At 41.1% G+C, this 25,399-nt stretch overlaps 1 protein-coding gene across 30 annotated transcripts in view; it reads left to right on the top strand.

Annotated features, from left to right (window-relative positions):
• NRXN1 (neurexin 1) overlaps positions 1 to 25,399 on the top strand; it is a 601,940-nt gene that overhangs the window by 549,802 nt on the left and 26,739 nt on the right. For 2 of the 30 annotated variants that reach the window (XM_088532152.1, XM_088532150.1), the window contains exon 1: positions 10,466 to 10,559. The exons of the other annotated variants lie outside the window; for them this stretch is intronic. In XM_088532152.1, coding sequence (XP_088388278.1) covers positions 10,527 to 10,559 — 33 coding nt within the window. In that variant the 5' untranslated portion in view covers positions 10,466 to 10,526. Of the gene's footprint in view, positions 1 to 10,465; positions 10,560 to 25,399 lie in introns of those variants that run through there. 30 annotated transcript variants of the gene reach the window in all.

Genomic DNA, 25,399 nt, shown 5'->3' with positions numbered 1-25,399 from the left:
TTTATAAACACCTACAAATACACTGCCACACTACAAACACTGCCAACGTGTTGGCAGCACCCAGCAGCAGTACAGGGATATAGGGAATCTTTCCTGCAGCCATCCTTAGTCCAAAGTTGCTTTCCTGGCAGTGAGAGTGTGTTTTAGTCATCCACCTATCATGATGTGTCAGAGTCTTCAACTACATTCTGTGTTAGGAAAGGCTCTGAGATTTATTTTCTGTGATTTTATTCTGTGATTTATTAAAGAGTTGTTTTCTAAACAATCAGAACAGGAACTATTTTTTACTGTATTTGTTTATTTTCTTGTGTTCTTGGTGGGGTGAGAAGGTGAGGAAAGAGGGCAGGAAATGCTGGCAAATACTAAGCAGATCTGAAGAACTGCAAAATGTGATTCATTATCAATAAAAGCCGCTTTAAAATTTCATCCTTCAGTTCCCTATTTGTTTCTAGTTGCTAAATCCCATGAAAAGGACATATCATTATTTTATCTCTGCTTCATCGTTTCAGATGTTCAGAGTCCCTCATAAATGAACAAACTGGTTATTCAGAAATATAAAATAACATTTCTGCATTGGATTTATGATTATTATGCAAATGTAACTATGATATTCTGTGCAGAAAACACATTTAAAAGCAGAAAATAACAATAACCCTATTCAGGAGCTACTCCAGTTAATATTTTCCTGTAAAGAAATGAGGATTCATTAATAACTTATTGTTATTAGGATTGTTTTATTGTATTATTGTATTATAATTTGCTTGATCTGTCTATGTCTTTCTCAAATTGGTTTTAATTACAGGAATAAATAACAGAGCTTAGTGAAGATGCTTATACAACAGTGCAGTCATTTTCTTTGTGCCAACTGGAAATGGATTCTTAACAGATGGAATTCACCAGGCTGCAAAGAGCTATCACGAGGCCTTTGCACTGGCTAAAACCTTACTTAATCCATACTTTAAAAGAATGTGGCTTGCTTTTACGCAGCAAAACAATGAATAGAAATGTAAATAAATGAACCAGAGAGGTGATAGAGTGTTCCTTTCAGAGGATTGCAGTGTCATGTGAAGCAATAGGGATGGCCATGAGTAAAGTTAGATTGGGAATAAAGAGAGGATATCAAAAGAGTGGTATCGCAATAGGAGTTAAGGTCCAAATTACCTGGTTTGATCAGTTGGAAAGAGGTTGTGTGTGGCAGTGAGCCCTGTTGGCCCATCCAGCCCTACATGCCTAATAAAATAAATTAGGTCATCAGTAGTAGACTCCAAAGTAAAGTTGAACATGCAAATTATATCAATTATATAAATTAGAAAACACACCAACTTTGGGCTTTTTATTATATATATACACAAGTCTCTGCATGTCTCCTATGCTTTTTCCTCCTTCCCCCTGCCAAAAGACTGTTACTTCCATCCTGTCATGTCTTATTCATTTGAATATTTATCTCTGTTAAATATTTTAAAGTTTGTGATTTAAACCTGACTGTTATTTGAGTTGTAATTACTACTTATAGACCTTAAGGCTTACATTTAATATTAGGCTGGTTCTATTTGTTTTAATTTTGTAGCAAGACCAAGCAATGATATACTTAGTTCATTAAAAATAAACGAGGAAATAATATAACTGTGCTGTCAAGGAAATGAAAGAGCGCAGAAGACACATTCAAAGCTGTTTGATTAATGTTTTTACTCTGCATTGTCCTGTTTTCTAGACAGAGAAACTATTTTTGATAGAAAAAGAATAATTATCCTCGTTGCTTTTAATTAAATAATTTTTAGAATGCCAAATAAAATTCAATTTTATAGTGTTAAAAAAAATAAAAAGGGAGGTTCTAGTGGACGATATGGTACTGCCTGATTTTTTACAGTTGGTGCCTATATGCATATAGTGGCTGGAAGCATACGGCAGCATCTCAGGATTCTGTATTGTTGTTCAGGTGTTTTTGCCTATGCTATCTTAAGTGGCATAAGTGAGAGCATTGCGATGCAGCCTGAGTGGATCACTGTGGGGGGCCTGTTATGAGGAGGGTAACAGACTCCTTTCCTTTCTTCCTTCCTTGGTGGCCAGCTCCCCTGGTGGCAAGGCAGCTTCCAACGGTGCAGGAGGAGGTGCACCTTGCACCAGGGTGGATGTACCTAACTGTGGGGCTTAGCTGGGGCAAAATGGCCAAGAATGCTACTGAACAGAAAGGAAGGAAAAACAGATTTGCATTTCATTTGTTTTCATTCTGCTACTTAAAAACAATCTAGTGTCACTTTATTATTTTCTTGAAAGCTGCTTTGCACTGACTAGCCCTTGGTATTTGTCAAAGCCTCTGCATATTCCCTGCTGGCCTACTCAGAAGCTAGTTGAATTATGAGGATTATTCAGAGCTGCACTGGATAATAAAATGGTCTATTGATTAGTAGACTTCTAATTACTTGTCTCTTAGCATGAAAGAGAAATAAGATTTGACAGTAAACAATGCAGAAAACAAATAAGGTGTTTCCAGCATGGAGTGGTATGCAGGCATGTGTGTGGCATTTTACATTTATAATTTTATCCTTGTGAGCTCATCATGTTGCTCACAAAACTGTGACCCACGCAGCTAGATTCCCTAACAGATGATCAACAGTGTAGTACAGCCCCTTCATGTTTCTCTGCAGTATCCTGCATACACACTGAAAGGATAGCATAATGATGAGCAATGTGTTTTAGATTTTTCATGTCTTGGAGTAAAGAAATTAAAGTTATGGCTAATTTTGTGTTTTAAATAGGTATGTACTGAGAGAAATGGGTATAAATAGTGTGACAGAGTGTTAGTTTGAAAAAATGGCGAACATGAGAAAGTAATGGAACCTTTGCACTTATATTCCATGCCTTGCTCCTAATTCAATCTTATTAAATTACCTTTGGTCTTCTCCAAAAATGATGCATTCCAAACCATTTTTTGTAATAGCACTTTTTATGAATATATCTGTGAAATTTTTAAGGAAGCAGATTCAAACAAGAATAACACTCTCCAAAAGTAGTAATGAAAATATGAGCCCTTTCAGTCTCATGTGAACCTAACTGACAAAAGCCAAAATTCAGCAGTGTATAGAAATCAAGCTATGCATTTGCTATGGGCTGAACTAATTTAAGAGTAATATATTTTAAGTATACTCGTGAGATTCCCTTTTTCAGTTTATTTCATTTGAAAACTTCTGTGTATCGAGATGTTTTTTGAAACGGAAAGGTCTTCAGCTGAGCTCTTGAGCAGTTTTCCAGAGAACTGAGTCTGTGTTGGACTCCTGCTCTACCTTAAGCCTTGCTAGAGGACTGACCCAGGTGCGTGAAGTAAACAAGTCCTGTGAGACAACTTTTCAATATTGAGATAAAAGAAGCCAAGTTGTCAGGGAGAAGTTATGTCTTTGTTAGACTACCTGTAAAAGAAAATAGTTTCTTCCTGCAAACCTTGGAAGGAGAAAGGAAGGAAGATATGATCTCACTTGGGCTTCTGAGTGACTGTGCTTCTCAAGTAGGTGCAGAAGCACAGGCCAAGCTTATGAATGTTTTGAAAAAGAAGAACTGAAGTCCTGGCAGAACTGCCATCCATTTCATTGAGACCAGTTTTCCCCTCTTTCTCTCAGCAGCTCTGCAGTTCTTTCCCATGGAGGAATAGCTCAACATTTAAGAGCCAAAGCAGTACTTTAATAAGTATGAAAATACTGTAATTCTCAGTAGGTACCCACATGCTTTTGCATTGTTATTTTTTGGTTTTGTTGGAGTCAACTGAGTATCACAGGCTCGCTTTCCTCTTCTGCTGCACCTTTCTAGAGAAGCAGCAGTCTGGTGTCTTTACCACTGCTTTTGATTTGGCCTTGAGCTGAAACGAGCAAGTGTGTGTTTCCCTCGTGGTTTGGGTGCTTCTCCTCCATGGTAAAACCTTTGTATTTGATACCTGACTTCAGGCAGGGAGGGAGGTGCACGGGGGCTGTGCTGCGCTTGTGCAAGCAGAATTGTCCATGCATTGGCACCCTTGTCCCCATCACCTGGAGGCTCACGTCAGAGCCACAGCTGCTCTGCTCAGCGTGGATCCTTCATCCCTTTTGTGCTCTTCCTCCAGGCCTGTAGTTAGGTACCTGTGTTATAGGTAGCAGATACCTGGCTTGGCTGGGTGCGCAGCCAGCATCTAATCGTGTGTGCTTTTGTGTGTGCATGTGTGCAACGATTCAGAAGCTGGGCTTCTTTTTTTTTCTGCAGAGCATAGGCAGGAGACACATTTCAGGCTCTGCTGTTTACATGACAGAACAGTCAAAACAGTTTTATGATTAAAGCAGCAGGAGTAGACACCCAGTCTCTGTGGGCTCCTCCACATTAGGGGATAATGGAATCGTTTACTAACAGCCAGAAAAATTATTTATTAGGCTATGAAACCTTTAATTTAGAAGGAAGGTTTCACATTCAAATATTTTTTTTTCTTGTACTCCCACTCTGCAAAATGTTGCAGGACCAAAAATTAATGTAATCGTACATCTATTTCTAAGTTATGTGGGTGTCTGAAACGGTACGGTTTTAAACTGGAACAAATAACAGACTCGTAGCAATCTTCTCTGAACCAGCAGGGTTTTATAAACCTGAAGATGGAGATCAATCAAACCCAGTATATTACATTCTCTGCTCTGTTAGCTTTGGGTTTAAACAGTTTTATAAATGTGAAACTGCAACCAGAATTCCCCAGCTGCTAGAGGAGTCTCGGATGGCGCAGGGCAAAGCCACATCTGGGGAAAATACATGGGAATCCTAGACTTCACTTTTCTTTATCGCTTCTCTAACAGTCATACCTGCTACCTGGTAAAACAGCTTTCTTTTGTCTTGCCTAAGTTTTTGTGTTTTGACATGTTCAGTTGCCCCTTCTGTTCGTACAGGAGGCTGACACAGAGGGTAAGATCTTTCGTCACCTGCACCCTGCTCAAGCTGATGAAAGTCACAGGGTCTAATTCAGGATAATTTGGGGTCAAATCATTTGTGAAATACAAATTCAGTTTTAAAAAAGTCTTAAATATCAAATTGACTGTGGAAAAAAGCCATGAAAAACAAAACTGTCTTTATTATATACAAAATAACCTAGTCTGCTTATGTCCTCAGTTTATTCATTTGTATGCACACAGGTACACAAACAATTATGTACCCAGAAGAAAGGAACACAGAGACTTTTTACTTTATTTTGCTGGTTCTTAATTTGTGGAAAAGCAACCACAACTTCCGGCTCATCTTCACTGGTGGTGGTTGATGTAACCTTCAGAGCCTCTGGAGATAATGATTCAGGTGCCCCAATGAACACAGAGCTTTGAATTGACTTCCATTGAAATGAAAGGGAGAAAAAAAAAAGACATTGGACTGAGAATAACACCTGTAAAATCACTAGGTATTGGTTTAAAATAACACCTCAAAGAGATGCATTCCCTTATTGTTCTGTGGTCCCTTTGCTCTGTACCCAAAAATCCCCCTGCGGAGAAGAAAAGAATAATTTGCTTAGGACTTCATGACCTACACAGAGGTGCAGGCAGTGCAGAAATCGAGACGGGTGACATCTTCACATATCTTTTTAGACAGGCAACAGCCAAGTCAAGGCAACCTTAATCCTTACTCAATATTACTTAATACTGAAACAGGGGGCAACCCCCCTGCTAAACAGAGCAGCGCTGAGTATGAGACATGCAGCCACCTTGAGTCTGAAGCCTGGGGCTCTCTTGCTCCGGGTATGATCCCAGCCCCATGCCCATGAAATGAACACCAAGATCTAAGGGATATCTGCGTTTCGTTCCCATTATCTTTGTGTAGGTATAGAGGCCAAATGGATCTTTGCAAATGGTCAGGAGATTGTCCTTCTGGATTGTCACCTAATTAGTAAGGCGTGGGCATAATACTTCCAAAATTTTGTCATGATGCTCTCAGGATGTCACAAATGTTCTTAATTTTTCCATGAAGCATATATTACCCTGTTTCCTTGTATCCTGTTTTACAAACAGGATCTTTCTATAGGCGTACCTTCTTACTCTTTAAGCTATAGATGGTTCAGTTCTAAACAGTAGGCTTCAAACCATGTTTAATTTTAGTATTTCAATGATACTAAGGCTTGCAGTTGTTTACTTTCAATCATTCATGGAAAGATTTAATTATAAATAACTGTCCCTTTCCCCTTTTATAAAACCTATATATCCCTCTGTTTTGTCCCCTCCATTCCAGAAAAAGTAATAAGCACTTATGACAAAACTAGATAGCAGGGAGCAATCAGGGGGCATTAATATTTGTAAGGATTTGTTTGTCTCATAGAAAAATGAGACAAAATAAATGTGACCTGTTTAATTACTGTAATAGCTGCCTATCATCAAGTTTTCCCTGTGAGCTATTGCAGCTGTGTTGATTAACCAGATGTACAAGGCTTCAGAAAGAATGGAAGAAAAGGTAAGGAATAAAAAGTAGGAAGCAATAGGAAGGAGAGAATGAAAATATATATATGTCCAGCAAAAGTGCTTTTGTTCAGGAAAAAATTGTTTCTTGGCAATACAGGGGGCTGAAGTTTGATGGCAGCTGTTAGTTCCAAACAGGCTGAATTGATCTAAATTACGGTTTCTTGAGAGGGTAGTTTTTTTCCATGATGGTTTTTCTGCTTCCATTTGCTTAAGGGAGGGGGAAAAGGATCTTGACCTTTCAAGCAGTAGAAGGCAGCTCTCTTAAAGACTTTCATCACTGTCAAGCTTGTTTTTCCTAAGATCTGTGGGAACAGAGGTAGCTTCGCAAGGCCGGACAGGCGCAGTTTGGCTGACAGCATGACAGGAAAGTTCAGACCTCTGGGAACGAGATTACAGACTGCCTGCCAGAAGGGCGTAATTCTGCCACAGGTGCCAAGTACACTGTGTGTTACAGAGCAGACATAAAACGTTGACACTGACATTATTCCTTGGAGTTTGTTAATTGAACAGATTTGAGTCTTGCAGAAGTCTCCAGAGGGAAAGTGAGGAAGATGTCACTGACGACATCCCAAATTCTCTCCTGAGTTCTTCTGTCACAGAGTAAGGCTGCCTCCTCCTTTCTGGTTTTCTGTGGCTAGAAATAAATTTATATATGGATAATCATGAAGTACAGTCTTCAGATTCACATTGGCTATGAAGTTATCAAATTTTATGGACAATAGCCAGTCCATTGCACCTAGTGGAGGTCAACAGAGACCCACCTGAGCGGAGGAGAGATGCAACTCTGAAGCCAAAGCTCCTATGTAACTGAAGGGCACTTAGAGGCTTATATTGAAAATTGGCCTAACTTTCCCTCTCAGAGTGTTGGAAGGGCAGAGTCATGTCTTCTAGCCCACGAAGTGGCTATCAGGCATTGTGGCTAGGTGTGCATGTGAATGCATGTATATGCACACGTTGCTGTAGTCATGCAAACTATTCAGTGCTTTTGGTTTTGGGTCATGTAAGGTTGGAGTAAAGTGTACATGCACAGATAAATTTTGTGTAAAAATTCTCGCTCTGAGGTGTTTGGTTCTTGCTTACTTAATATCTCGTTCGCGTACTTTCTTAGAACTACACAATATATATAGGTTTAAATCAAATCTCAAGCTCAGCTGCTTTTATTTTGGATTGTATATGTTGGGGTTTATGTCATTTTCTGTGTAGGTTTTTCAAGTGTGATTTTTTTAATTGTCATCATTTCTCCATATTAAAGCTCTATTCTACATATTAGTAACTGTATAGATTTCTTTGCAATGTTTACTATAATGAGACATGCTCCAAACTACTATTTTCTATCCCTCACAGAACTGACTAGGAGGTTTTTAAGTGATATTTTGTATATATTTAATATTTGTATATTTTGTACATATGCATTCAGCAAGGCTCTCGAGTATCGACTTGAATTTAAGTTCATTGGTTGTGTTTTTCATTGGTTGTGTTTTTCAGTATATTTGGAATGCTTTAGCAAAGCAGTCAGGAGTTCACTTAAGTGTAGACTCATGACTAGTAATGTGTAAAAGCAAGCACATTTTTAATGGCTTTGCCCAAGTGGACCCATAACGCTTACACTATTTTCAGATTGTTCAGGTAAAATGTGCCGTAAGTATATTTTCTATTGTATCACCATGTCATACCATATCCTAGATAGCTACCTAGTTATGGAAAGCGAGGAAAACTGAGCTTTTTAGATGGAGAGATGTTCTTCATTGCTATGGATCACTGAAAATTTAAAGGTGGGTCTGGTGAGTGAAAGGAAAAAACAGAGCATACTATGGGGTGAGCTGGGTTTTGCGGGGAACCAGAGTGAATTCACAGTGGGCAGCCAGAATATTACACTTTTTGGAACAAAAAGACCAATATTGAGGTGTACACTACAGTGTTTCTCCCAGCACTTCAAGGCCTCCCAAAGAGCATCCCTTCCACCCAGGCATCTGCTCAGGCTTTGGGAAGAATGAGGATTTGCCAGTCACTCTTCATGTCCTTGTTCTTATTGCTGCATTTGTCCCCTGGCTAACAGCATACGATAGTTCATTGCTGTTAATGCAGAATCAGACTACAGAAAAATACTACCTCGAGCAAAAATATCATTGATAATTTAGGCCTGTCTTTTGGGACAGGACGTGCTGGAGTTAATGAAAGTTTGCCTTAGTAATTCTGAAAAGACCCTATACTTTGGACTACTTAAAATGGAATTTAATATTCTCACTTGGATAATTTCCTGAATGACAACGGTGCTTTTTTTTTCCCCCCCCCAAGACGAGCTCTTTTGGTTGGGAGCACAGGCCAGATAGCAGCTATTGGCTGGCAATCACAGGAAAGCAAGCCTTATGCCAGAAGGGTGCGCAGGGCACTGCTGCAAATACCAGTATTGCCCTCACTGTCCTCTCCCGTGATCCCTTGGGAGGAGTGGGAAAGGCTGGACCACTGCTAGCCCCAGCAAATGGGACACCAATGACCTTGTACTAATGGTCTCATGACCTTCCTTGCCGTCTTCACAGCAAGGAGACATTTGCAGACAAGATCTTTGGGGGTCCTTGGAAGGGTCAAGTGTTGCTCAGAGTGGAAATGCTGGGAGTTTTATAACAGGGACAGCTAGCAAAATATGAGGTTCAGGTCCGGGGGGGCTTTTAATTTTGATGACCCTTGCTTGCTGCTTGCTTTGCTGACTCAAAGAAACCAACTAAAAATTTTTAGACATATAAAAATAGAGAGCATCATACGGTCACCATTGAAAGTCACCAGCCTCAGGGCCAAGAGTCAAGTTCTGCTACAATACCCACAGAGCAGCCTTACCTGTGCTTATCACTTTAATAACTGAATATTAAAAATCTGAACTCTATGTAGGCAAGTCTACCAAGTGTATTGAGCCCTCATGTCTGCACCTTTGGAGAGAATGTGGCTCTGCGTCCATGGCGGGGAGACGTCTCTCGGATCATCTTCGGTTTGTTGTTCTGCTGGATCCAAGCGTTTCCCTGTGTGGTTCTGCAGGGCCAAGGAGCAGCCTGGCCACCTCTCGGGGGTGCCCTGCAGCAGGGCTCTCGTGAGTGGCCCGTGCACAGGCCTTGTCGAGGGGTTGGCACCGTCCGCGGTGAGGGCAGCGCCTGGGCGCCCCGAGTGAGGAAATGAGGGGGCAACTCCACTTTATAGAGTGCTTTGGGAGGTATGCTTTTATTCTGTTTTCCTTGTGGGTGTGGGTTTTGTTTTTTTGCACTTTGTGGATTTTTTTCCCCGCGGTTGTGTTTTTCGTGCGTTTGGGTGTGTGGGTTTCCCCCCCCCGCCCTTTGGTTTTAGGCATTTATTTGTTTCTATTTTTCCCCTTTCCTGGGGCGGCATTTTTTGCTAGTTTGAGATTTTTGCTGGGTTTTAGGTGTTTTTTTCCCTTTTTTTTTTCTGCATTTTAAGGTGGGGGGTTTTTTAACGGATTTTTGGATTTTTTTTTTTCCTCTAGACTTTGGGGGTTTTATTTTATATTTATTTATTTATTTATTTATTTTTATTGCAGGGTCTGTGTGTTTCTTGCTGGGTTTTGGGTGTTTCTTTCAGATTTTTTTTCCTTCTGCGCTGGGGGCTTTTTGATGTATTTATCCTTTCCTCCTCTTTCCCGCTCGTTCTCTGCTTGGCCGCCGCGGCGTTCCCGCTCTCCCTGGCGACGCCGCACAGCCGTTACGGCGGCGCCCGGGGCCGCCCGGGAGCCGGCGGCGGCCGTTGGCGGGCGCGCGCCCAGCGCCTCCCCCCGTACTGCGGACTCGCCCTTCCAGAAGCGTCGCGCCGAGCGCCCCCCCTTGCCCCGCCCCGCTCCGCGCAGCGCGCGCGACCATTGGCTGCGCGACAGGTGCGCGCGGGCGGTTGCGGGCGCGCGCGCTCCCCGCGCCGCGCGCCCGTCACCGGTATCGATCCCGAGGATGGACGGAATTTCCTAGGATTGCCGTTAGGAAGCGAGGGGCGGGGGAGGGGACAGAGAGAGAGAGGAAGGAAGGAAGGGAGGAAAAAAAAAAAAAAAAAAGGAGAAAAAAAAAAAAGGCGGTAACCACGCAGGGTAGCGAGGCAGACATGGATATGAGGTGGCACTGTGAGAACTCGCAGGTAGCTTCTTCTCTCGTGGCTGGTGCAGGGCGCAGGCGAAGCGCTGCCGCATGCAGGATTTGAGATGCCATTAGTCTGAACAGCAAAATTAAAAATATAAGGGGGAGGGGGAAATTGAGGGGGGGAAAAAGGCATTTGCACTGATTGCTGAGACTTACTTTATTCTTATTATATGTCTCTTTGGAGATTGCATGTCACTAAGATCAGATTTCTAAACGTATCTGTTTAAATATAGAAAAGCTTTGAAATTGTGTATCTATCTATTTTTCTGCTCTAAGAAAATAATGCTTTGGTACCCTGAGCATGGATGCTTCTGTTTATCTCTTCTGCTTTTTTAGACCACAGGGGTGCTTTTTGGCATGCTTGCTACAAGCAAGAGGCAAGGGAAGGGAAATCGAGAGGCTTCCAAAATAAAAGCATGAAATAAAAGCATGAAATAGTGGCCAGGCTGCTTGGTGGTGAATGGCTGTGGCTGAAATGATGCTTAAACGCAGACCATGCATGCTCTTCCTTTGGGCTCATATGTGTACATATGTATGTGTTAGTTTTGATGTGCTTTTCCTACTGAGCATTTGCACGACTGGAATTTCTATGAGTTCCATGCATGCTTTGATTAAAAAAAAAAAATGCATATGGTGAATGACCAAACCTGATTAACAGATATTTAATGATATAAGATGCAAAAAAAAAGCTTTTTTTTTTTTTAACGAGTTCAATCTAACCTTTGGGGGCAGGGGGAGGGTGAATCGCTGCATGTCTTTGATAACAAAAGCACTTATGTTTCTCAGAGACTGATTGTTTATTTGCTCATTTCTAAAACCGAAGAGCAGGGCTGTCTGTCCCATCTATTTATTTATTTACAAATAAGGACCCCCAGGGCATTCCGTTTCAGGGGATATTGCTCGCAGCACTCGCTGTGTTGCCTGAAGCAGCGAGCCAAGGTAGGTGCTGGTGCAGGAGCGCGGAGCTCCGTGGGGAGCCTCCGCAGGGTGATCCTGCCTTGCTCCCCACTCTCCCACAAAAGAGTCAGGCAGCCGTGGCACGGCAGCAATTTTCCTAATCTGCCCCTAAGCAGGCGTAAAAGGGAGAAGCTTTTTAGACGGTCGATTTTCTTTCAAGTGAACGGGAGGATAATAAAGTTGGGAAGATGGTTTTTCGGATTTATCAGGGTTACAGGTTGCATTGAGAGGACTTTGGTCTCTTGGGGCTGTTTTACCATGACTTTCTGTAGAGTGGGGTTTAGGCTACCCTTTTCTGTGCATTGATGGTATTTGTGGGACTCAGGATCAAGACTTTGGTCATACCTGATATGTTGTGTCAGTCCTATTTGGGTGTGGAAGCTGGGTTTCCTGAAACTTCTTTAATTAAGCTTTTCTTTCTTCTTCATATAAATGTTTGAGTCTCATAAAATACAGTTCTATAAAGGAGCTCTTCTCTCATTGTCCAGGACTGATCCTTACCTAGTGTTCCTTTCCCAGAGCATCTCATCCGAAAATAATAAACAAGCTGGGGCAGCTGTTAAGAGGTTTTCCCAGGCCACATAGTTCCAGTCTGTGGTATCTTAGACTAGTGTTCAAGTTTAGCCTGAAAACTTTGTGAACTTTATTGGCCATTCCTGACTGTGTTCCTAATGGTCTTCTGTCAGCTGGGAGTCACATCTAATTTGACACAGTTGACAGTACCTGCTTGGGAGAAGCTCGGGGATGAGCCAGTATGGAAATCGAATTGCCTCTTGACTCCCTAATATTAATGATCCTTCAAGTCAGCCCGGGATAATTGGCAGGGCAGCTTGTGGAACTGTCTGTTAAATCAGTCTGGATTGTAGCTCACCTGTGGAAAGATGTATATGGATAACAAGCACAAATGGAATTCCAATTGCTGAATATAAGAACTATCTAAAGTCATGAATATCTTAAAAGCAGAGATGTGGTCACAAGTTTAATATCAAGTATTATTTCTGCTACTTAAAGACTGCTATTGCTAAGACTAGGTAGATTAGACAAGCCTGTCTTTTGATAAAGAGGTAGAAAACTTGTGGCATAAAGTAAGGAAAGCTAATGTTGTCCATGAGTTTTAGTCCTTGAGGTACGTGTTAAAATACTCCATTAATCAATCAAAGTTTGTATGCACCCAAGCAACCTGATGAGGCAGGCAGCTGGACCTTTAAAGCGAAAATCAGTATTCAACAGGAATTCAGAAGAGACAAACAGCCTGAGGACAATGTTTAAAAACTCAACTCCACTTTATGTCTCGGAGTAATGCTGATTTAGCAAGAAATCCAAGTCACAGTGCAAGAGGGTTTTTGTTTGACCTTGTGTATTGGAGATGGCGTAGAAAGTTAACAGTTGTCAGTACAGCTTTGCAGTGAGGAGTTTTGCGGAAGAGGTGTAGCCACCTCCTGTGGCCAGCAGGAAAGGTCCCTGAGCAGAGTACCGAAGAGCACAGGCGCAAGCAGAAGACTGAAAACACTGGTTCTTCGAAATGAAAATGTCATTCTTTTGAATTAGCCTCTATGTCAGGTGGATGGTCTAACAAAACTATCATCCTTAGGGTAAGTTTGGTGTGATATAGGTGAGAGGAACTTTAATGCACTGTAATCCCAGCACAGAAGAGCCTCTAGGAGACCTTGGAGCTATTCATCCATTCTCAGTCTGTTCCCAGATACTGAAAATGGTGGTTCTTACCCAATGGCCCCATAAAATGCGCTCTTGTTCTGAAACTGTTTGGGACCACAAAAGGATTTCTGTCTCCCAGCTGAGACTGTTTTGCCTTGGGTCAACTCTTTGCTATTGTTCCCTTCCTTGGAGCTCGTTATGTCTTCCCACAGAGGTGGTGTTACAAAGGAACTAGTATCTAGAGAAATGGTCAAGATAAATAGTGGAAGAAGACATCAAACGAAAGCTTAACCCAGGAGATGCTTGAAAACTGGACCTTGTTGAGAAAGAGGAATTGGTTTTTATGTTTTGGCTGACATTTTCGATAATGTAAAATATTTCATCATTTTTCATAGTTGTGCACATTCATGTAAAGTTTAGTCACTCTGTTTTGTTTCAATGCTGGTAAGAAGTTCTTGAGACTCCTCAAGTTTATAACTGATCTACTCTCAGCTATTCTGACACAAAATAATTTTACACTTGTTTTGCATGTTCAGCAACTCTCCACATTCTGTTTTCATATTTCTAACATGATTTCTCAAACTATAGAATATTCTGTCCAGATCTTGCAAGCTGCCCTAAGTAGCAGATGTATGAAGAGTCTCTCCAGGGGCAGCCTGAGTGATTACAGCACTTTGCTGCATTGCCTCACTCTTTCTAACACTGTTTATGCCTGAATTTTACTTCATTTTTCCCCATGGGATTCATGAGTAGGTTTAGCTATAGTCACACATGTTTATGGAGGAGGGCTCATCCTTTCTTTCAGCTCATGCCTCACAAGCATGATTTTGGATGAAACTTCTGCTGGTATCTCCAATCCAGTAGTACTGTAGTGAGCTGAGATAGAGTAGGGCCTGAGAGCAAAACTCAGGCCAAAGTCTTTTAGGCAAGGTGCAGAAGGACGTTACTCAAGGAGGAAGACAGGAAGGCATCCAAAGCTCCTCCAAAGCCCCACATTGCAACTGTTCCTATGCAGGCCATGTGCTGTAGCAGGATAGTTTTTGATGGGATATTTAAAAGGAGGTCAAACTACTGTTCTGTACTCATCCATCAGGATTGCTACTAGCAAGAAATACTGCTTGGTTTCCTCTGCTAATGCTTTAGGAAGCATAAGGGAAAAGGCATGTGCAACCTTAGTTTTCCCTTGGGACTGCCTGCAAGAGTATCTGCATCTCTTACTTCTCCTTCTCTTTGATTTCTATTTTTTAAAGCCTATTATTTTTCAAAGTGTTTTAAAAAAATCTCCATGAACAAAATGATTCCTTCATACCTCAGAGTTACTTTCATTTAATATTCTAGGCGATAGTTAGATATTATTTGCTTGAAGACTAGAAACTTCAGTTTCAGTGAGGCCGGAAGGTTTTTCTTAGTATGTGCTTGTGTGTATTAAAATTACTTAGAAATGGTGGGTGTTTATGAACCTTTCCACACTAAAATGTTTTTAAAGACGATAGAATGTCTTCCAGTGGCCGTTCAAGTAATGATACTCTGATCAGGGTGGAATGGGAAAAAAAAATTAAATATAAATATTTTAAAGTTTTCAGATTTGCCTTCCAGTTCTGAAATTTTAACATATTTTTGGATCAAAAACCTACAAATACAGTAAAGGGTAGCGTCCCACAGCAAGCTGTAAGGGAAGGTTTGCGTGCTTTACAGGGCTGTGAGGAGCTGGGGTTTTGAGATAATACCACTGTCACCAGATAATTCCACTGTCATTGCATTTGGGTTCTTTGGCCTGCGGCCTTCTTACAGACATAGCTGGGATTCAAAGAAGCAGCAGATTTTTTTTAAACAGAAAGTTTAGCTAAAAATCTTTCAAATTCCAACTAATGTGTTATTGTGGTTATACAGCATTTAGTTGGTTTCAGCAACTAATAATTTACTCAATTATTTAAAAATAATTACCCAAAACTACTGGAGTTAAAAGTTAAGATTCCATATTTTTAAAGCTTCATTGCAAAGAAATATGTGTAAATATGTTTGAGTCTTACTTTCTAATCTGTTTTTTTTTTTTTTCCCTTTTACACCTTAAAAAGCTTTGTAGTTTGAGGTATTCAGGTATTTTGGGCATGGTAGGTATGCAGGTTAGTCCCTTGCACAGCAGATGGGTGGGTTTCAGGAGAGCTTCTGCAAGCCTTAAAGTCAGTGGAAGTTTTGTCACTGACTGGCGTGTTGTAGCCTATGGCATGTTTTATCAAGTCTGGTAACGGAGAGTATGAAGTCCAGGTATGTGCGGACATATGAATTGATTTCTAAACCTAACCATCTTCTAGTTGATCTTGGCTAAAAGCATATCAGGCCTAAAGTGGAAAATGTGCAAGATGGCATTTTCACCGGAATGATTCATTTTAAGTTCCGTCTTGTGAAGTAAATAATTATTTGTCAGAGCGTAACTGGGAAGCTCTCAGATGGAATAAAACTGCATAAAGAGTTTTTTCACACTAATAGCCTGTAAAATCCAGGCCTGCAGTACACTTTCAGGTTTGAGTCTGGCCAGATGTTTTTGGCACTAATGCAGAAATAGATATAATAAGTTGTGGACTTTAGTGCAGAGTAAATTGGATTTCTTGGTTTCGATAATGTTGTTGCCTTGTTGCTTGGTTTCTCTAAATTGGTTGCGATAGGTCTACAAACCAATAAGGACAAAACTGCATGAAATAAAAACTGGACTATTTTCTTTGTTTTTCTTTTCTTTCCCACGCATTTATGGTTGATTTTTCTTTCTGGTAGTTCTCATTCTCCTCTATTTTCAGCAGCCTTTTCATGCTTAATAGTGAGATTTTTAAAGACTGTATCATCATGTCCACTGTTGTAACAGCACCTGAAATGGTCTGTACTGGAGGCCAGGGCAGTCAGTGGCCTTCAAACCCAAATGGCTGCATATTAACAGCCTAACAATTAAATCTAAGTTAGAAAATGTGTATGGTTTGTTGCTGATAGCATGGAGAGGCAGGAGATAACTGGAAGAAAGGAAAAGCAGGAATATCCAATGATCCTTGTGAAATAGTTGCAGGTGGAAGTAAGGAACCACCAAACAATCTCCAAATGCAGAGTTTTGTCTCTGCGTGCTAGTGTATGAGGTAGAGAGGAGCTGGTTGGCTAGAGTCCGGGTGTATTTATTTCATATAAATATTAACTTGATGTGCCAGATGCAAGGATTCCTCTGGCTAATAGAGGAACTGCTCGTTGGTTAGGAGACAACACTGGCTTCACTTCAAGGACCCTTAAAATGAATGAGATTGTGTGTGTGATGTAGGTGATTCAGTGACTGCGAGATAGATTTTATGAGTGGAGTTTTTGTTAGGGAAGTTTTAGTTACTTTGTAACTCATTTAGAGGTCAGATTGGGGAAATAGAAGGGCTTTCTTTAGCATCAGTCTCATGGCAATTAAAATCTCAAAATAAAAGCTGTGTAGCTTTCTGCTCTTTGAAGTACCTTTTTTTTTTTTTTTTCAGGGGGGTCATTCTAATGTTTTTATCAACAGAGAAAGACTGATTGTTATGCTTAGATTTCAGAGCCAGGACTCCTTTCTTGCTTTCATGACCAGGAGCAGGATTTGCTTCTTGCCTCTTGTTTCTGGGTGGCTGCATGTTCAGCAGGACATCGTTGTGTCTGTCCTTTCTCCATATTTCACCTCTGGAGACAGTGCCAGGGGCTAACATGCACTCAGAGCTGCATCTGTGTAAACAGGAAGGGATCTCAGTGCAAACAGAGTCTGCCTAAAATATGTATTTTAAAGTGAACCATCGGAAAGCCACCAGGCTCTTGCAAACCTGCCTGTTTGGCTCCTGTCTCAGCACACCACATTTGTGAAGGAAGCAACCTTCACACAAGGTCACACAACAGTTTGCTTTTATATTTGGAAAAGTGGTTTGAACTGTTACTCAAAACAACAAAGTCAAATGTTTTGGAAAACGGTTTGTCCCTCAGCAGATGCTTTGAAGCCATGTGCTACAGCTGTGGAAGTTGCAGACAGTTATAATTTAGCCTTTGGGCAACAGTTCATTGGCAGTTTCTCCTTCAAAAAAAAACTTTTTCTGGGACCTTTGCGTGTGCTGATGTGCATATTTTTACTGTAAGTCAAAACCTTAATAGTTCCCAGTATTTAGACATAATTATAAAAATCTCTGATATGTAACCTCCCATTTTTTCTGCATTGATTCATTCATAGAGCACAGTTCATGTGTTTCAGAGTGGTTATAGATAGTTCTCAGTCTGATAAAAAGAAAAATATATTCTAAGTATTCTTAATACATTTTCTCATGTATTAAGGATTTCAGGCAGAACCTGCTTTGGACAGACCTGCTAGTGGTAACTTCCCAGTTGCTACTGCTCTCGAGCGCTCTGTAGAACAGTATGACACTGATGAACTTCTTGGCAGTGGTAGCAGGAAGATTAAATAAATTGCAGAAGGTTAACGCACTTCTTGCATGAAGTCAGCACTTGGGAAGCCAGTCTTGGAAGCTCCTGCATCCATTCTTCAAGGGCCAGGAGTTGTAAGTCATCTCAGCCCTCCAGAAAGAGGTATGGGCAGGTTTAACCAAGCTGCAGAACTAAGCAGATGAGCCGTTGGTGGCAAGCAAGTAATTATATTTGTCCACAGAGAGGTCTGTAGTGATCTTGGAGCAGAAGACTTAGACACTGAATCTTTCCAAAACAGTAATGAGAAAGGCCTTGAGCCATATGGGCATTTGAGTCGGTTTTGGGAGGAATGGCAGGGGGTCAGGAGAGGCACAAGTAGCTGAATCTGCTGTCGTTGCTGGACTCCTCCAGAGGAGGAGGCAGTGCAAGGTGGGACGACATCTGTCCCTGTTCACATCCAGCCTCTACCAGCTCTGGTGCTGCTACTGGAGCAAGCAGGAAGCGAAGCTGTCGCAGAAGTTTCTAGCCTAGGAATAAATAGGCAGGCAAGGCCTGCACAGGCCACCTTGCTACCACAACTGAGCAATGCAAAGCATGAGGAGTATCAAACTCCAAATAATGGAGATTCAACATTTCCTATATCAAGATATGCATTCAGCTAAAGCATTGAAAAGGTGATGTGTATTACCAGTGACATCGTATCCTCACGCATGTAATTTGGTCATCCCTTATAAGACACGTTAGAAACTGTTTTCAGTTTGTGGCTTCCAAGAAGTATCAGCAGAGATATGGTATTGTGGAAGGGAGAATTTGTTCACAGGTTTTATAAAATGAGTGTCCCTTCCACTTTGCTCAACAAGAGTAGCTATTAAGAACTATATATATATTTCACATGAAAATTGCCCAGTAGAACTAAAAATGTGCAACTTGCAGCAAGTATCGGAGTTCTTAATTTCATAAAGCCCATTTTCTCTGTGTGAGGAAATGTAAAGGAAATGGAGCAGGGCAGGCTGAGATGTATAGTTTAGTAAGGTCTTAAAACCTTTTCAATATATGGCTCGTTGAGAGGGGAAAAAAAGGCGGAGGGGGGAAGGAGGGCAAAGAGCTTATGACCATTTGCCCAGGTTTTTCGGGATGTCCGAAAGGTTTTTCGGGATGTCTCAGGCTGGAGAGCATCCTACTGATGGTGACTGTGCCCCTCTGCACACCAAAGTCCTGGGCCAGAGAGGAAGGAAAGATTTGGGATTCTGTTTGTGTTTCCTGTGGAAGTTCTAGGTGATGATCAGCTTGGCTACATCTTGGCTTGCGTTTTCAATTCTTGCCCATTTGCATTTGGGAAAGAGACTGTTGGGGTCAGATACTGGTCATTAAACTGCTTAAGCCAAGAACATAAGACTGAAAAGAGGTTTCTGGGTCATTACGTCCAGTCTGTCTCTTACGTTCCTTCTGTTGCAGTGAAGTTTTAAATGGATCTTTTTGGCAGTAGCAAGTGTTGGAAATCTTTACAAGGGGAAAAAAGTGCAGAACAGTTTAGTGGCCTCTTTAAATTAGTTGTTTAGGAACACTGAACAATGAACATCTTTCTCTGTTTTATTTTTGGATCATTGTGTTTTGCACTATTTCAATATACCACAACCTGAAAAAGTTACAAGTGCCAAACAGTAAGTGTGAACATAGTTATATACCCTAATAAGGATGTGCTTTACTATTTACCGAAGGACCCTAAGCCAGATTCTCGTTGTTACAGAACATGTTTTAGGAACTTCTTTCTTGAGACCAGTAATTTCCAATCCACCAATATTTTGTTAGGTGTTGCTATTTTTCAGAAGTCTTCACTGTTTCATGCTTATTAGAAAACAGTAAAATATTTTTCAGGATTAGCAGCGGTTAGATGGTGTGACCTAGTTCTGTGTATTTGCTTTCTAAGATTTTGCAAAGAAGGATTGACCTTGGCTAGCGCAGTGATGTGGCCACAGTGTCTCATGGCCAACCTGGTTGAGAAATGCTGCTAGAATGTATCTAGAATTATTTAGAATAGCCAGGTTTTCCACCAAAGTGGCTTGGTAGCAGCAGTCTTATTTGAGAAGATGTCTCTCTTGGTAGTGGTGGAACAACTGGCCAAGGAGATTCAGATCAAGAGGCTGCTCCTAACGTGCTGGACTTGTGCAGAGCCCACTGAGTATGCAAAGGCTGGTAGATCTCCCAAGGGGAAACCTGTCTGTCTTCACCCAAGCCACATTTGACAGTACTGGGAGTAATACCTAATAAGGCCTGGAGACCCACTTAGCGCAATTTCTCCACATGAGTACATCCTTGCTTCTGAAAACCTTACTATAAGGTAACACTAGTGGACCAGATGGCAAACAGGTGAAGCAGAAGCAAGGAATGCATTTAAAGCGGTTGCTTGTAAAGCAATTCTGTCTTTTTGCTATTTGATTTTCAAATTATTTTAAGTATTTTTCATTTATGAATGTAGGACCCTTAATGAAAGGGAGAAATTGTGTGCTGCTGTTAGAGGGGAAGTTGCATTTCCTACAAAGACCAGACTTGAAGGCAAGAGTTTCCGCACACTGCTGAAGCCATTTGTTGTTTGTCAAGGAATTAATTAAAGTGGTTCTTGCCTCTGTGAATGTCTGTGCATTTTATACAGTGATACATAATAATTCTTCAATCCATATTTATTTATTTATTTACTTATTATCCTTAGTGTCTAGCTTGTGCTTAACAGCTGAAGCAGTGTGTAGGTCAAGCAGAGATGTTCCTTTTTGTCATGGTTAACATCCTTATCTCTTTAGTGCTTTGTATAGCTTAGCCCTAACATATAGGGATGTGGGTTTTGGCACTTCTGCAGCTTCACTGAAATCTGAAGAGCAAGGAAGGGAAAAAAAAAAGGAGTGAAAGTTCTTATTTTACATAAATGTTTTTCTTGGCACTCTGCAGTATAAATTATTCCATGAAATATCGATTTGTTGCAAGGCATGGTTCCATATCTTATTTGCTTAACTCCTGCACTATATTAATGAAAATCCAATTGGGTTTTGACAGGTTAGTGTTGTACTGTTAAAGGGAAAGTGGCAGATTTGTAGATAGTGATTCCTTGAAAAGTGATTAGAGACAGTTGCTTATATAATTACAACATTACATGTATGTTACCGGTGTAATGTGGCATTAAAATCACTCATTAATCCATATTCTTATTATCCCCAGTAGCTAAAAATGCAGAGAGTAAGTAAAGTAGACCAACCGCCATGAGAAATACAACGGGTCCTCAAAGAAGATCCTAATTGCAGTAGACAATTAGATACCATGCCTGATGATATGATAGCGTGCGTGTATTTCCATGATGCAGGCCCTGGGTTTTGACGAGAGCTTTCTTATCTGGAGTAACAGGGGCTGTCTGCTACTGGTGTGTTTCTGTGCTTGGGCGCAGAGCCGCAGCATCGCGATGCACTGCAGCTCACCAGCATGTCCCGGCGCCACAGGCAGCCCTCGTGCCGGCCTCGCAACCTGCACTTCTGCAGACTAAGATGGCCTTATCACAAACAGGAGGAGGGGTGAAAAATAAAGCATAGTAATAATTAAGATAATGGATGCTCGCCAGACATAACATGCAGCTAGGCAGCTTCCCATTGAGTTCAGCTACGCTTGCAAGAGGACCTAGCTTAATTTTCTTTAGCAAAAGTATGTGGTTAAGTGTGGAGGGGACTCAAAATGCTTGGACATGGAGCAGAATTGACAAGATTACTGAAACGTTAGTGTTTCTAAATGCGTATCGTTTTCTGCCACTGAAAGTAGCACGGTGCAAAGGCCCACACGTGGTGACTGTGAGGCGTTTCTCTAGAAGCAGATCCTCCTTCGCACAGGAAAAGTGGTGGATTTTGCTGTTAGGTTCTGATATGAAGCTGAATACGGTCGTATGGAAAACCTTGCCAGTCTTTGGCTTTGATGCTTTAGTGAAGTTTTGAGCTGTAGAGTAATAATCTATGTGAAAGCAACTGTGGAAAGGTGGTTGTAGATTTCTGAATGCTATGAAATGCCTGGATTAAAAAGAGAATCTCCCAGTAGCACACACCATACCCACTCTCCCTCTTTTCTAATTCACTGTGTACAAGAGAAGAATTAAATATTTAGTTAACTTCACCCACAGAGGAGGAAAATATGCTCTTTTAAAATTGTTCTTTTTTTAATTAGCAGTTAGGGTGCCTGAGTACGCATAGCAACTTCAAAGGTTTATCCATGAGGCTCAGTGTTGCTCACATGGCTTGGGCAAGTGTGAACGAAGTAAGTCCCAACCGTTCTTAATTAGCTTTTGAACTTTGTTTGTTTTGCAGTAATTTCTCTGGTTGCTCGTTCTAAGCTTAACCAGATAATAGTAAATCTCAGTTAAGATTGTTACATTAAGAAGTTGTCAACAGCATTCAATTCTTTCCTTCCTTTGTTTTCTTTCAGGAAAGCAATATTCTTTGTTTTGCATGTTTTGCGTTACATACACCCACAAACCATTTTGTGAAGTCTCTTGAACGCAGTGAAATGCACTGCAACGGGTAAAATATTCTAGCAGCTTAAGCGCAGGACCCATTTGGAGGTCACCCTGCTGCCTCCATTGCTTGTGGGAACCCCGTGGTCCCACTTTTGGCGCACCTTGGAGGAAAGAAAGAGAGTTCTGTAGCTTTATCTGCCCACCAAGCGAACGACTTCATGTTAAATGAAAATATTTATAATCATTCGTCAGAAAATGAGTGTGATTTCTAGGCAACTCTGCTTAATAAGAACCCTGTGGTGTCAAATCTAGTGCCTGACTGCAAAATAGTTATCCGTTTTAAAGCTGGGTCAGCCTACGTGTATTTTTAGGCCTCCTATCAATAAATATTTTATAAACTGCTGCAGACAGTCAAGGGAGGAAACGCTCTGCTGCAGAGGAAACCAATTTCAGGTTCCCCGTAAAGTGATGTATTTTATAGGGTTTGATATCAGATATGAAAACAAGGATGTTGTGTAAACTCCATCAGATGTAATCACTGCAGAAATCCCGCTGTGTTGTGAATAATTTGTGATCCTTCAAAGCAAACTAAGAAGGCTCTGAACAGACCATCTAGTGACAAATATCAATCTACATGTGGTCCTGTACTGCTGAAAAAAGCCATTCCTTACTTTTATTAACAACAAGGTCAGACTGGCAGCAAGTGAAAAGGAGGCAAATAGTCTTTATTGATACTTAGGCCACATGTTTAATCAGGAAGGGATTTTGCAAGTGCTTGTTGTAATTGAATATGCTTTTGCAACACTCCTGCCATCTCCCAGCCTGCATTTGGAGATGATAATCACTTCCTGGAGACTTGGTGCCATAGTTGTCAGAGCTTCTGGTTTTCAGGAAGGTGGTCACCGCTGCTGGGTGTTTTTGGTGCATGTAAGAGTGGCTGAAGATGCCGGCGGTGGCTGCTACTAAATGGCTGCAGAGAGCAGCCGTTCCCAAGTGCAGACTGGCAAATGTAGCTGGGCCTAGCTGTTAATGCATGCCCTTATAATGAGGGATTCAGATTTCGGGACGCAGCCGCTGCTCAGGGCGATGGCCGGGAGCGATGCCATCGGCACGGCCGCGCAGCGCTGTGCCCCTGGCCGCACAGCGCCTTACCCCTGGCCGTTGAAATCATTGAAACAGATCATCCAGATATCAAAAAATTTTCAAAGAAGCAATATGGCTCCTTCCATGCAATTAGTCTTTGTAAATCGGTGTGAGCAAATGAAGAAATTTTCTGTGAGCAGTCTCACCTTGCAGGTTTTTTTCCATCTTCTTGCTTGAGTGCTTAGATGTTACATTAGTATTCTGTAAAAATCAATCAAAATAATGTTTCAGAGTTGTTATTTTTCTTATTTCAGACTGTTGCACACTGTGATACAGGTTGTGTCTCTGCTTGTTAGGAGCTTTTTGTAAATGCTGAAATTGGGTATTGAATACACAACAGTTTTATTAAGTGAGCATAGCAATAATAGTAATACTTGCATTTATGTAAACCTTTTTTTTTTTTTTTTTTTTTTTTTTTAATACCAGATTCTGAGTCTCAATTCCTACTTTGTGCTTTTGGGGAAAAACTAGTAAGGGATGCTTCATATGGAAACTGAGCAGGCAAAGAGTACTCCTCCTGTTTGGTGTCAGCATATAACATTTTTATATGTCCAGGACTATTTCTACCTGGTAGCTGATCCAGGGTGAGTTGGACAGTGCTTTCCAGGCAACTCCTGCCCATTCCAGGCAGCTCCAAATGTGTTGCCCTGTGTTCAAAGTTTATTATGCTTCATGACATGTTGCCCATTGCTCCATCATCACTATTATGAGGAGAGAGCAGCAGATGAAACAATTACAGTTCACAGAGTGACCTAGTGAAGTCTGAACATTACCTCCAGATGTAGAGCACTGAGTGCAGCAAAGGTTTGCGGTCGTCCGGGAAGGCTAATAGGGACAGCTCTAATCAGGGAGGCAGAAGTGAGCAGCAGTCACAAAACTTGATCTTCTGTGATAGTAGGGAAAAAGGGAGTCATTCCAAAGGAGAAGCTTCCAGGGAGCAGTGGAGGAGGAGTCTGGGACCCTGGTGCAAGTCTAGCGAAGGTTAAAGGAATAAGAAAAATCAATGTGTGAAGGTAGTTTTACAGCTTTGTCCAACATCTAAGAAATCTAGGGTATTTTTGTAAAAGTGTTTAAAAAAAAAAAAAAAAAAAACTCTGTAATGAGGTGCTGTACCAGACAGATGAAGGTAGTGAGATAGTGTGGAAGCTGACTTAGACAAATGAAATCCTTAGAATCTGGAACAGGAGAGTTCACTGAGTGTCCAGCGGGAAGAATTCCAGAGATGCTGGTGATGATAATGTTGGACACTTGAGTGGGAAAAGGATCAAAATAGACTTACTAAGATGTTTACACAGTCAGACACATTAAGCTGATCTGTAAGTGCTTCAGTTTGAGTGTAATGCCTTATCCCCATCAGGGGTTTTATAGTCATGCTGCTGTCACCATGCTGGTATAGGTGGAGCATGGGTAGAATGATGGGTAGAACAAAACCTTGGGCTGATTAGAGGTAACCTACACTCCCCTCCAAAACCACCCAGAAAATACCTTTTTCCTCAGCATTAATTTTACCACTTGGGAATACCAGTTTAAATTAACTTATACCAGCATATCATTCCCATGTTGACGAGACAGATGGACTTCAGGAGTTTAATTCTAGCCTTTGCATACATTGCACGCATATTTAGGGAGCCACCTGAAAGTGTTGGTTGTGCCAACAAAAACATCTGCTAGACTGTCATCTGAATTTGAGTTTGGAGCTTACAAAATCATGTTCAGTTTTAAAGAGGAACCTTACTATATCTTTCTATTTCCTCACCAGTCAAATGAAATATCCTTGGGTTTGTAGTGTATTTGAGGGACAAAAATTACAAGGCCTTGTTTGTTTTTTAAGGAGAAACATAACTTACAGGCTCTTAGCAAAGAATGGAGAGACCTTATCAAAATATAATACCAGACTGAATAACTGGTGTGCAAGTGGATGGTTAATTTTATGTTTTAAATTCTGTACTTCATTCTGAGTAATTGCCTATAACAAAACATCAGAAACATCAGAGTTTCTGAGACAAAAGCATTTTAACTTTGATTTTTTGGATTGCTTCAGAACAAAAGTGCCTTTGGAGTGCCTCCCATACATGTGCTATCCTGCAGTCAGAGTAGCAGTTAGTCCATAGACTTAAACAGATGCAAGTATAAGAAAATTCTGCATTGATTTGAGCTTTCAGTTTTAAGCAACTTCACAACACAAATGATGGTCCAAGTCC

Source organism: Tinamus guttatus, unplaced genomic scaffold, assembly GCF_059628265.1.
Source record: "Tinamus guttatus ecotype Peru unplaced genomic scaffold, ASM5962826v1 Tinamus_guttatus_pri_ptg000456l, whole genome shotgun sequence".
Lineage (NCBI taxonomy): Eukaryota > Metazoa > Chordata > Aves > Tinamiformes > Tinamidae > Tinamus > Tinamus guttatus.
This window is presented reverse-complemented; position numbering and strand designations above follow the sequence as displayed.